Source organism: Ruditapes philippinarum, unplaced genomic scaffold, assembly GCF_026571515.1.
Source record: "Ruditapes philippinarum isolate M1 unplaced genomic scaffold, ASM2657151v2 ctg4096_1_1_1_1, whole genome shotgun sequence".
Lineage (NCBI taxonomy): Eukaryota > Metazoa > Mollusca > Bivalvia > Venerida > Veneridae > Ruditapes > Ruditapes philippinarum.
Genome location: NW_026856301.1, coordinates 320,637 through 334,457, shown reverse-complemented (window position 1 = coordinate 334,457; position 13,821 = coordinate 320,637). Strand labels below are relative to the sequence as shown.

Here is a 13,821-nt window from a genome sequence, read left to right as displayed (position 1 = left end):
CTCAACGATCAGTCACAAGCCTTAATAAAAGACATGATAGACATATACACTCCAGCAAGGAATCTGAGGTCCCAGAATAACTCAGTGACATTAGTTGTGCCTAAATCTCGGACAGTACGATATGATGACAGCTGCTTCCAGACAGCCGCAGCGAAATTATGAAATGCGATACCACCTGACATACGAGACTGTAATATCTGGCCAATCTCAAAACACATTATTTCATTTACTTCTATGGATGTTAGTTTCATAAAACAACATACATGTACTACTTTGGCTATATTACCAGTGTAAATTGTGTCTTTGATTTTGTGTGTTAGGGTTCTACTTTATAATTGATTTCTTTTTTACTTTTGTTTGTTCCTTTTTTAACAATCTTATTTCGTTCAAATCTTTTATAGGATTTTTTTGTTAAATTGAGTCTTGATTTTGAACCGAATGTGTCTGTATTTCTAACCATTCTTTACTTGTTTTTGATTATTATTATTGCTAAGTAGGCTTTCATTATTAATATTGTACCTGATGACATATATATGATCATGCTTTATCATATTTATGTAAAGCACTCTTGAACACTTATTATTTATAAGAAGAGTGCTATAGCAATGTGGTATATAATAATAATAATAATAATAATAATAATAATAATAATAATAATAATGTACGTTTATTCAACGCTTTCAAGTGTTTAAAAAGTATTCATCGAAGACACGTATAATGGTTGAGCAATATCTTGATAATTAAACATGAACTTTATTAAGATCTTATGATTTAAATATTACGAAGTCTTATTTCTCTGATTAAACAGTACGATACTATAGAGCCAGTAGACTTAATCCTTCGCCATTTTACCAAATAAATTTGCAACCTTACAAAAACAGATCATTATTTACAGGCGCATTCTGGTCAGTTTGTAACTTAATGTCTTGCAAAAAGATTTTGGTCGATGATATCAAACGTAAGATGAAAATATACTTTGGTGAAGATGCATGATAAATTATTATGTTTACTATGGTAACATAGATTATACCACAGTTTTGTAATATTATTTATCTTTTAGATCTAGAAAACTTTGCAAGGTATGTTTCGAAATGAAAGTAGTGGTTACCTTACACTTACGTTACACATTTATATATGCTTTATTGATATGCAAAGATATACCGAAATTTTCAAGTTCATATCAATTGAGGACATCAATTTTTATATATCATGAACACTGAGTGTACCAGAAAATTTCGGGATTTTGTATTCGGTGTCTTTCGATATGCACGGTATCGTAAACGCTATTGTAGTCTTGTGATTTTGGACAAAACTTATTGAATGTCATTTTAATACGGTAAATGCTTTTGTTGAGTAAAATACTAACTAGGAAAATATTGAAAAGTTTACAAGCAGTGTTAAAGGTTCATTGGCAGAAAGTTCACAGATCTAAAATATCCGAGAAATTAAAGAAGAAAGTTTGTTCCCAATACCCTTTATTTTACCATTTGGACGTGTATACGTTTCAGAAAGATCCTTATTATACTAATAATAGAATGACCAATGAGATTCCCTGATTTCAGTTTTTAATTTAAAAATGATCAATGAAAATCCTATTCATATTCAATTCTTCCCTGTTTTACAGGAAGTCAAACCGTTCTTATTCATAATTATGATACATTAAATACTACAACACCATGCTCCGTGTTTAACTGAACTTTTTATCTTAAACGCGGTTTTACTATATCACTACTTTGTAAGAATGTGAATGGGATATTATGCAAACAGGAAGTTTAAAAAATACATTAGGCTACACTTTTAAAAATGAGATATTTTTTTGCAATGAGTTTTGTTTGGATGATAGTATTGCTTAACATAAAAGGTACTATGTTCACTAAATTCTTTGCATATGAATTATAAGATTTTATTGTTAAACACATAGATACTTATTATGGTTTGGACCCTTATATTCAGCAAATAAATATCTATTGAATCATCTTCGTCATGATATACAAGTATGTTTAGTTAACATCTTAATGAAATATAGTGAGATACTTTTTGCTGTAATTTACTTTTCTTTGCTGTCAGCATGCAAACTCTAATTATTGGGGAAGATAATTATTTGCTGTTATCTGTCGATCAAAGACAATCAGCTAAATCCTGGGATACAATTTTAAGGTGTCATTGTAAATGACAGATACATATGTTGTCAGTATTTACGAGGGTTGTTCGGGAAGTTCTGAGAATTGTTTTATAGTACACGTTGTAGTCGGGTTAGCGTAAATATAAATATATACGCATTTATTTCAATATATACTGTACAGTATCTGAAAATATCATCATCATACACACAGAAACTAAAACATAATAAAAATAGTAAATAACCATATAACAAACACCCGGAGCACGCCGACGTCATTTGCAACGTCATGCGACGTTAAAGTCCGTCGATCGTCGCACCTTTTCAAAGTAGTCACAGGCAATTTCGATGCATTTCCTGTGTCGGCTGATCCACTTATTGTATGTTTCCACGTACCAGCTATCGGTAAAGGACGAGACTATAGCTTGCGTATGCTTAACAAGATCGTCAGCTGAGTCAAAGAGTTTTCCACGCAGCTGTAATTTGAGCTCCGGGAACACACGGAAGTCCATCGGAGCGAGGTCCGGGCTGTATGGAGGGTGCTCTAAGATCTCAAACCCCAAGAGGCTGATCTCTAACTGGGTAGATTCCGCTCTGTGGGCCGGCGCATTGTCTTGATGAAGTATGATGCGGTCATGGTCCATGTGGGGACGCTTCTTCCATATCGCGTTAACGAGATCCCGCCTCAGAACCTGTAAAAACGCATGCGGTTAAAAATTTGATTTGCACTTATCTTACTCAAAACTTTTATATTTTAAATGTTTAATTTTTATAAATATTATATGTTTATCAATAAATATGTTTTAAAATATATTATAATTAAATGTATACTTTTAGTTACCTTTGAATAGTAAGCCGCCGTGACAATTTGGCCATCCGGAACTCTGTGTTGCAGAATCATCCCGTGCCGGTCCATGAAGAAAATACATGTGTTTTCCCGCACTTTTCTGCACCCGGGCTTTCTTTGGGGAAGGTGTACGCGGGGTTTTCCATACCGATGACATAGCCTTAGTCTCTGGATCAAAGTGGTGGAGCCAAGTTTCGTCAGTTGTTATTATTCTGTCTGAGAAGGCATCACCTTCGACGTCATAGCGTGATAGAAATGCCTGAGAGCATCGCACCCGACAATCTTTTTCATTGTCCTTTAGCAACCGTGGTACCCAACGTGCACTCACTTTAGACATACCGAGCTCTTTTGTAAGTATTCCGTGTACAGTAGAAACTGATACGCAAAGTTCATCTGCAATAGCTCTAACTTCTGTCGCAATTTATCATGTCTTTTACCGAGTCCTTAATTGAACATGCAACAACAGACTGCCGACCGCATCTAGGATCGTCTTCGATCGAGTTTCTTCCTTCTTTAAAACGAGCATGCCATCTATACACTGTAGCCGGACTGCATTTCTTGTATTTTCCTGTAGAATTGATCATTTTCATTGTTTCTGTGGAAGACTTTTCCAGCGCAACACAATATTTCACGATGCTTCGCAATTCAACGTCACCTATCGACGTCATGTTGTTTACTCAGTGGCTCTGGGCAACAGCTTTAAAACAATGTTGATCCGTTGAGAATTTTAAATAACGTTATGATATTTTCAGGAAATGACGTCATGACGTTCCGCTGCTGACCAGCGTTTTCGCGCATTTTTTACGTTATCAAAATTACGAAATATTATTAGTGTAGCCCGTTATACCTTTCTTTAGAGTCGAACTATTGTTGTCTGATTCTATTCAATTTTTAGGAATAGTTCTGTAATATGCTAATCTTAGTATGTGCAAAATATTACGTCTTAGAAACAAAACATATAGGAGATATGACAAAATTCCCAGAACTTCCCGAACAACCCTCGTATATACGACAATTAAAGTATTTCTGTTTTATCATTTAAAAAGAAAGAAAAGGGGTTAACATATTTGCGTTTCATTTATTGTTAATATAGACTAAGCAGAAATTATTCTGGAACAAAGTCTAAGAACTACAGAACAGTTTGAAAGTAATTCTTGAACTAAAACATATCATCGTCTAGAGCTAAACAAACTTCGTCTTATATTTGTAAATTATTTTAGATGCAGAATGTGAAAGTAGTGTGCAGGATCCAAGTCTTGTTTTATCTCCAGCAATGGTCGATGAACACAGTCCGCAAACAATGATATGTCAATGCAAAAGTAATCTTAGCATTGCATCAGTTTCGTGGTATGCAAATGATTTAATTCAAGGTGCTTTAAGAGTTAACGGATCATGCCTGAAACTGTTTTGGAGTAATGAAAAACTTCACAGCTATTCATGTGACGTTATCAAGAAGACTTTTAATCTCACAATCATGAATGTGAGGAGAAGTAACAGAAGTGATGTGTGGAGATGTGGAATTGCTTTTAGTGGGTTAATTGAACGTGGAAGGAGTAATGTTGTTAAACCGGCATTAAAAGGTAACACTATTGAATTGCCAATATACTAAAAATATAAAAATATATTATTTTTAAGTAAAAATGGTTTCCGCTCTAACACAACCATGTGTATTGCATTTGAACGAAAAGAAAAATAGTACGATTTTAACAGCAATAATATTTTTTTATTACAGTAGTTCATGTGATTGATAGTTCATGATAAAATGCTTGCATTAGGCCTTGAAATAAAAAATCGAATTTACTGATAAAGAAATCGTTTCATTTTCATTCAAAAACTTTACTGGTGTTTAAAAGCACATTAATAAAGATACTTATACATTCCTCAATAAAAGGCTAAAATGTGTATAAAATTGTTGTAATGATACATTTAATGCAGTTTAGAGGCTTAAATTTTTCGAGGGATCACTTTGTTTCCAGATTTTTAAACTTCGCAACAGCAGGTGTCAAGTGCTGTGTGGCAGCTGTAAAAACTTGCCCCCTACTTCACTTCAGTGTTGTTATATTGTTCTGGTCCTTCGGGATCATTGATGCCAACACTATTAAGTGTTGAGAATTGAGTACCGCTCAAGCCGGTGCTAGGGGGCGTGAGGGATGTTGCACGTTTTCATTATCCCTCATGTACAGACTCAATAAAACCGAGTCTGCAATTCTCTTGTAATTTTGTTGTGATTAATGCTTCCGAGGGATCACTTTGTTTCCAGATTTTTATCATCTTGAAAAAGTAGCGCTTGCAGTAAAATAATTTGCCACTAACTAACTAACTAACTAACTACATTAAGTTAATTAAATGTATTTAGACGTACATACAAAATACTGAATCACTTGAACTATACTTATCGAAAAAATGCTGAACAGATTTATGGCAAATTGGTACTCTTTAAAAATACCTTTGGAAAATTATAGCTATTTTGGGCTTAATTGGTCTATGATAAAATAGATTAAATGTGTAGGTCGAACTTTATTAAATATTGTAGATATGTTTCTTTTTAAAAGTTCCAATCACACTGGTTCAGATAATAACCCATCAAACAGAAAATGTAATAACCATCGAAGAGAGTGTGTCACATCAGTTCAAATGTGTCACATCTGGAGGGCTACCAGAACCAATAGTAAAATTTTACAACGATTCTAGAACGCCAAATGATACCAGTGATGATATAGAGATAACTGCAACAGTTATTTCAGCATATAGCCAGTCTTATGATGATCTGATAATAACAACAAGTGTCTTGACAATCATAACCTCAAAGTTTGACGATCAAATCAGCATATACTGTTCAGCATACAGCTCCCCGGACCAGACACCATTATATTCTGCTCGAAAACTAACGCTCAATGTCCTACGTAAGTCTAAAAACTTTTTTTTCTTCTTTTCATTCGGCAAAAAATATTGTAAAAATTTTAATTTTCAAAACCTTAATATCAAACCTTAAAAAAGTAAACAAGCCGAGGTCAGTCAGTCTCCACAAAACGAATAAATCCTTCAAGCCCGTTGTAGCAAATTAAAGGTCTAGTTTGTCATTATTTTTCTGTTTATTGTTTATTGTATTTTCAATGAGTTATTGATATTATATATTGCAAAATTTAATAGATGGTCCAGATGGTCCAGCCGTAATAATAGGATTAAAAAAGGGTGTTCCATACCGTGTAATAGAGAACAGACAAGGACAACTTACGTGTGTTATCACAGGAGGAAACCCCTTACCAACATTAACATGGACCTGTTATACTATAGGAACAGCAGATAAGGTTGATGATAAGACAGTATCAAAGACAGCTAGATGGACAGCAGTTCGTGGGCCAGACCTAAAGTGCACGTGCTACTATTCTCATCCGACGAAAAGCGGATACATATCAATACAAGTTCAGACTTTGTGTGGGTAACATATAGTAGATTTATAAACTTGGATAATGGCATATTGTTTGAAAATTTATTTTAAGATCCACCTACATGTTTACTGTTTAAGTCAGCGAAATAGTATTCTTACAGATTATAAACACTTAGATAATAAGTTATCACTTGAGACATTTCCTTTTTTTAAATTGTTCTAACTAACAACACTTAATAACACTTCCTTTTGAAATTAAATGTTCACTTTTGTAATAATTATAAGATGCGAAACAAGCATTGTTAATATTTATATAACTCATATCATTTTATTCACGCATTTTAAGTTATTCATATTTTTGTTCGCATGCTTCACAAATGAGTATGAGTAATTTCCTTTATACGAATAAGAGCGCTTGTTTGGATATAGTAATTTAGAGCTATTGTTTTTTTAGGTATTATTCATGCAAATATTTTTTTAAACGCTCTTTAAAACAAGCAAAATCTAGATGTTTTTTTTCAACTTACTACTTCTGATTTATTTTGTGGTTTAATTGATATTCTAACAAGCAAGCTGCATTTCTTATTTCTGCAGACCCACCGAATAAGCCAATATTTCACATAAAGTCAACAGAAGTAAATGGTACAATACAGATCTTTAAGCACAATCAAATCTCGATAACTTGTTCTAGCTCCGGCAGACCTGACGATATAGAATATTCATGGTCCTCAAACACAGGAACAACGTTTGGTGATGTAATGACTGTAAACAGAGTAGAAAATAATGGCCAGTATATATGTTATGCAAAGAACTTTTTAGACCAATCAGATGGTGAAGTTATTGTAGGTTCTAATTCATCGTCAATAACCATTGAAATGTTGTGTAAGTAATTACCTTCTTCAAATCCGTTTTAACTTAAGTAATTAAAGCACGTGACCTGTGATAATTTGTTTATGTTATGTTATAATTGTTTAAACCATTTGTAAAATATAAAAGAATATCAACAAATAAGAAAAAAAAACAGTTTGATGGTTTCTTAAGGTTTAGATACCTTTATTGACATTAAATATGTTTCACAAGATAAATCTAACCCGTTTTCAATATCTCAAAGAATCAAAGAAAGCCTTTGAATTAAAAAATCAAAAATAGTTTATACGTTTGACATGTGATGGTCCTGAAGAATAATTGGTTTTATCGATAATTATTTAACGTTGTTAATCAGCATATTTTTTATCTGTTGTTATTATATAAATTATTAAAGTAAAATAAAATGAAATCTTGTGATGCAGATTATATGAATGAGTTTTATGCAAATGCCTATTTGATTAAAGGAATATAATATTCGTACCTAATTGTGTCTTTTAATATATTATTAGATCCACCAGAAGTAAAAAATATGCAAAATCAAAATATTTTAGAAGGAGATACTCTGTCATTCCCTTGTCCTGTAACAGTTGGTAACCCTTCAATGACATCATTCAAGTGGACAACATCAAATGATACTAGGGTATGGAACACGCAGATCCTAACAATTGTTAATGTGTCGAGAAATGATGCCATGCTTTATTCGTGTGAGGTCGCAAACGTTATGAAAGAAACTGGGAAATTACTACAAATATCTGTTCCTGACAGTAAAACATTCTTTTTGAATGTCATATGTACGTTTTCAAATCACATTTACATATTTTGTCTTACTATAAATAAATAATTAATCGTGTTAATATAACAACTGAAGAGTGGTATAATTATTTTAATAGTTTATTTAATCCCGTTGTTAACAGTGAGTTTGATGATACCACAAACGACAGTGTAATATTTAATGATATTCTTGATTCCGCAATCTCTCCCTCTGAGGTCAGCTGGGCAATAGGTCAACTCAAATTAGGCAAATCAGCTGGTATTGATTGGCAATTACAGCTGAGTTTATTAAAGCCAGCTTCTGACAGACTTATCCCGATTTTATGTTTGTTATATAATAAGCTATACGATAATGGTGGAATTTCCCAACAATTGGTCAATTTCACTTATCAACACCTGTACTTAAAAAAGGGTAACCAAAACGATCGCAAGCAATTATCGTGGAATCAGCTTACTACCTGTACTGAGTAAAATATTACATCCATTGTTAAATAGAAGGCTTGAAGAAATGGTGTGATGCAAACTCTGTATTAGGTGAAGAACAAGGGTGGTTTAGGAGTGGTTTTATAACACTATAGATAATATATTTTGCCTGTGCACCTTTATAACCAAGTATCTACAAAAACCTCAAGGCCGTTTTTATACTTTATTCGTTGATTTTGAAAAAGCATTTGACCGAATTAATAGACAGGCTCTATACAATAAACTATGCTCAAATAATGTTAGTTCAAAGTTTTTAAAAATGATCAAATCGTTATATCATGATATTAAAGCAAGAGTTAAATCCTAATCTGGACTAACAGAAAGTTTTGAATGCCCGTTTGGTGTCAGGCAGGGGTGTACGCTATCACCATTATTATTTTCTCTATTCTTAAATGACCTTAATAATTATGTTAGTGATAGTTGCCATGGTGTCTCATTAGAGCTTAAACAAATATTCACTTTACTTTATGCCGACGATTTAGTTCTAATTGCCGAAACAAAAATAGAGCTTCAGAGAATGATTAATCGGTTAAGGTCGTACTGTGATAATTGGAATCTAAAAATTAATCTCGATAAAACAAAGGTCATTGTCTTCAGGAATGGTGGTTACCTGCGTGCTTATGAAAAATGGTTCTATGGCGTAGAAAATATACAAGTAACGTCTTACTATAAATATTTAGGAATAGTGTTTTCGTCTAGATTATCATGGTATATGTGTCAAAAACATTATCTGAACAAGCAAATAAAGCTATTTTTTCACTTAAAACTAATTCATACAGATTCGGACAACTTCCTGTATCTCTATTGTTCAAAATTTTTGACACAAAAATACAACCTATATTGACATATGGCTCTGAAATTTGGTTTTCTTATGAAGCTAAAGATATTGATATCGTACATAACAAGTTTTGTAAATATGCATTGAAATTAAACTGGTCAACTCCTAATAAGTATGTATATGGAGAGTTGGGCCGTTTTTCACTATATTGTAACAGAGTTCTTAAAGCAATCAATACTGGTTTAGGATTCTAAAAATGAATGAAAATAGATTACCTTTATTATGCTATAAAGTCCAATACCGGTGGGCAGAAAATAACATTGATTGCTGGGCATTTCAAATTAGGCGTGTTCTTTTCATAAATGGATTTGGTCATGTATGGATTAACCAGGGAGTAGGAAATATTGACTTGTTCTGTCGCGAATTATCTCAAAGATTGCGCGATATTGATGTTCAAACATGGCGGGAGGCTCTTGATTCATCTAGTAGACTGCTGTTTTATAAAAGTATTAAAATTGACTTTATAAGAGAATCGTACCTAGATCAAATTGAAAATTCATATTACAGGTCGCTCATTGTAAAAATTAAGAGGCGGTTTACTGCCCTTGGGTTATAACACTGGATTCTTCAATAATATACCAAATTGATCAAAGATATGTCCTCTCTGTTTTACGGGCTTAGACGATGAATATCACATTCTCTTGATTTGTATTCACTTTAATACTATACGTAAAAATATTCTACCAGATATATTGGTGAAAAATCCTTCACGTGAAAAATTTATATCTGTTCTAAGAAACGCAGATGTGACATTATATAAGACTATCGCACGTTTTCTCGATCATGCACTTAAATATGCAAGTAACATGTAATCAAATAAAAACTTAAACACATTCTATGTGATATCAATTTGCTTCACAACGATTTCTCAATCATTCTTAAAATATCAAATATAATTTTCATTAAAATATTCATTTTTCAACACATTTTTTAATATCTTCTCTTCTTTATTAAAATATTTTTTTCTATTTTATTTTGAAGATGGAACAACTATAAATGCCTTTTTTGTTGCTCGATTTGCCAATATAATGTCAGTAACAGTTAACGAAACAGAAAATGTGCATTTGCATTGCAATGCGGAAAGCAACCCTAGATCTGATATTGTCATTAAAAATCAAACAGGGTATGCCATGAAATCAGGTTCTGATGTGAACAATTTAAACCATTTACTGTTATCAGTTACCTGTCTCGACGCTGGAACTTACACGTGCTCAGGATCAAATGGCTATGGTACTAGGGAATCAATGGAACAATTAACTCTATATGTAAATTGTAAGTAAAGGAATTTAACATTTTAAACATTAACATTATCACATACTATACTTTTGTTTAAAAAGTATTTGACAAAAGAGAATAGTTTTCATTTAAGCTATGCAATACATAGTTCGTAAGTATTTTGTATGTAACAACTGTATAAAGATTTTGAATTTTGATTTGAAAGTGTACCATTCGTGGAGGGAATTTTAGAGGTTTTAACTCATGAATTCAGATATAGAAACAATCGATATTCGTTTCAGGTGCACCAATGCTGTCTCCAAAGCTACAAATAAAAACAGCTATAAGGACTGCTGAGCACAATTCTGCAGTATTAACGTTTAGGACAGTCGCTTATCCAAAGCCCTTTAAAGAAGACTTTTTATGGTTTAGGTGGTATAATAATGAATGGAAACCCCTGAAAAATAACCAAGCATTTCAAATAGACATTGAAGCTTTAGAGTCAAATTTAACTGTTTATAACGTGAACAAGACCGTTTATGGAATATACAAGATCATTGTTAAGAATACTATGGGGCAGTATGAGCAGATGTTTCTTCTACAGCCTGATGGTAATAAGTACATTTAATACACATTTTGTTCTATTCAATTTTTCAACAATCGTGAAAATCTTATTTATTATTTATTCATTTTTTTATTCATTTATTTATTTGTTTATTTATTTATAAATCTACTTATTGATTAAAATTAACTATGTAATAATGATCATTAAAATTGATGAATTGATGAATTAATTTATTATTAGTATTATTCAACAATTATCAACATAATATATTAAGGCGCTCTCTATGTAAGGGATTGAGTCATTAGGTATATGAAAATTGTTTTCTTTGATTTCAGAGAGCCAACTTCAAAGCAGTTGTCCCGAATCAAAGTCTATCATTACTGGGGTTGTTCTAGGAGTAGTTATCGCTGCGCTGGCACTATATGCGGGTTATCTTACTTTTTTGTTAAAACGAACAGGTTTTCATGAAGGTATTTAAAAACACTTTTAAAGTACATGAAAACAAGCTGGAGTTAAACTTATTTACACCACATATCAATAAAAACAACGAATTTAATTTATAACGATAAGAGCTATTGGAAATTGAAATGAGACATATTACATTAATTTTATTATTGTTGACTTTCTATCAGATGTTGAGAAAATATATCTTTAAGGGTTATACTTTAGTTAACCTCAGATGTACTGTCTTGGATTAGTATTTGCAATTAACTTCATTTCAAGTTAAATATACTGCACTTTTTTTGTAACAGTAGTATTTACGACCGTAAATTGTGTTTCCCGATAAACAATAAATATTTTTTCTTTTTCTCTGAACTGAAAATAACATTCAATGTACCAGTTGAAAAACAGTTCGTGTTCCACCTTAATGTTAAACATTACAACTTTAAATCTCTTTTCCTATTCTTTTCGAAAATCCCACACACTTATCATGTATTTTTAGGACTTATTTCATCCATAATTGATTTGCTGTATAGAACATTTTGTGTTACAGGTCCAGCACAATCCAGGAATCCAACCGATAATATGTAAGTTTTAAAATATCTACAGACATCAACTATGTCACACATAAACCGATATTTATTGTAACACGTAATTCTAAAACGTTCTTTTTATGGACTGAAATTTATATACAATGTATGATAATCCTTTGTTCTCAAATACTTTTTGTACTCTAAGTAATGTTTTTTTCATGAATCACATCTTAAGCCACAATTTTATATAGATATCAACATATAATTGAAGAGTTTTTACTTGTAAATTAAATCTTTACTTCTATTATTTCAGAACGAATATATCAACATATGCTAATCTAGCGTTCTCTACAGATGTCACTTCTCAGCAACAAAGCTTAGATGTACAAGAACCAAGCGTTTCTGAATATACATCACTTGATGAAAAGTTAAGAAATGAAAATATGGCATATGAAACATTAGATACCGCTAGTTGAGACAAACGTTATGAGATTAATTTTTTCAAATGTGTGCTGTTCTATGATGCAAAATATCATCTATATTTACTTACTTCTTATCATTGCTAATATTTGTATGAATGTTCTTTGTGATTAACCTACTGTTTCATCCGGTATATAGCAGTTCATCTCACAGTTTTTCTTTACCTTAAAATGACTCTATATAGTCAAGTAGGTGTTAAACACTTCTAAGAGCGAATTCACGCTTTGAAATGCTATAGTCAGTCAATTTGATGTATTTTCCTTTTAAAAGCTATGTGAATTTCTTGTGTTTGCATACAACTGTTAATATATGTATATATATTTTAAATAAATCATGCCAAGCATGTGCATGTTAAACACGTGAAAAATAGCACGAACTTCAGTCAGAATCGCAATATGTCAATGGCGCAATATGTTTTCTTACAGGCGTTTTTTATATCAGGAAAAATAACGATATCGCTATTCGAAAATGAAACAAATGATAATTAACTTCAAAAAAGATTAAATATCTCTATATAAAGTGTTTTACCCCTGTAATAACACTTTTTTAAGGATAAAAAAATTTGATCAAAATAAAAATAATTGGATGCCGTAAAAAGATAGGATATTGGTAAGATATCCGCGACTCATTTAACACATTTTTAAAATGTTTCAAAATAACTATATTAGTTATGAACTTAAAACAGTTATATTTTTATGTATATTCAAAGAATTAAATCTTAGCAATTGTAAGTTACATGTCATATAATTATAACTTAGAAGGGAAGTTTTTCAGATACATTTTGAATTGACGACACACACTCCTTTAGATATGGCTCTAGATACAACCATCTTATACTAAGAAAGTCAGAGCAGTCGGTTTTATACATACACTTCGTGATATACATTGTATCAAATGACATACTTTTGTGAATAGTATAACAAAATATTTAAGTTAGCATAGCTGATGATATCTATATTCCGTCATATTCTTATACACATCTTATTTACGTACCATTCATTTGTAAGATAGGCGTAACATGCTGAAAACGTTTTCATTAAACTATTATCTATTTTAAATTTAATGGTATATTTTTATTTTTGACCTGGGTCAGAAAAAATGTACAGATAACGAAAGACATAGCGAAATTCCCAACATGTTTTACAAATATGAGCATGGCCCAAAACATCTATTCTCCCCCATATTCTTTTCCAATTTGGTTATGAACATAACCCTAGCTATTAAAAACATGAATTATTGTGTATTTATAAATGTTATAAATGTATATGGGAAAG

The 13,821-nt window shown here is 31.7% G+C and overlaps 1 protein-coding gene across 1 annotated transcript; it reads left to right on the top strand.

Moving 5' to 3' along the window:
• The first annotated feature begins 1,661 nt into the window (after positions 1-1,661).
• On the top strand, positions 1,662-12,171 carry LOC132746154 (B-cell receptor CD22-like). The gene is made up of 10 exons (XM_060735232.1): positions 1,662-1,861; positions 4,187-4,546; positions 5,519-5,869; positions 6,117-6,401; positions 6,949-7,236; positions 7,731-8,012; positions 10,295-10,585; positions 10,831-11,139; positions 11,429-11,563; positions 12,088-12,171. Exons 1-10 carry the CDS (start codon positions 1,804-1,806, stop codon positions 12,123-12,125), a joined length of 2,397 nt encoding a protein of 798 aa, XP_060591215.1. The 5' UTR covers positions 1,662-1,803; the 3' UTR covers positions 12,126-12,171.
• The last annotated feature ends 1,650 nt before the right edge of the window (positions 12,172-13,821 follow it).

Excerpts from the sequence above, each read along its gene's own strand:
- LOC132746154 (XM_060735232.1), top strand. The coding sequence starts at position 1,804 with ATGAGATATTTTTTTGCAATGAGTTTTGTTTGGATGATAGTATTGCTT. Across the intron at positions 1,862-4,186 it reads AGTATTGCTTAACATAAAAG|ATGCAGAATGTGAAAGTAGT; the intron begins GTACTATGTTCA and ends AAATTATTTTAG. Across the intron at positions 11,564-12,087 it reads ACGAACAGGTTTTCATGAAG|GTCCAGCACAATCCAGGAAT; the intron begins GTATTTAAAAAC and ends TTTGTGTTACAG.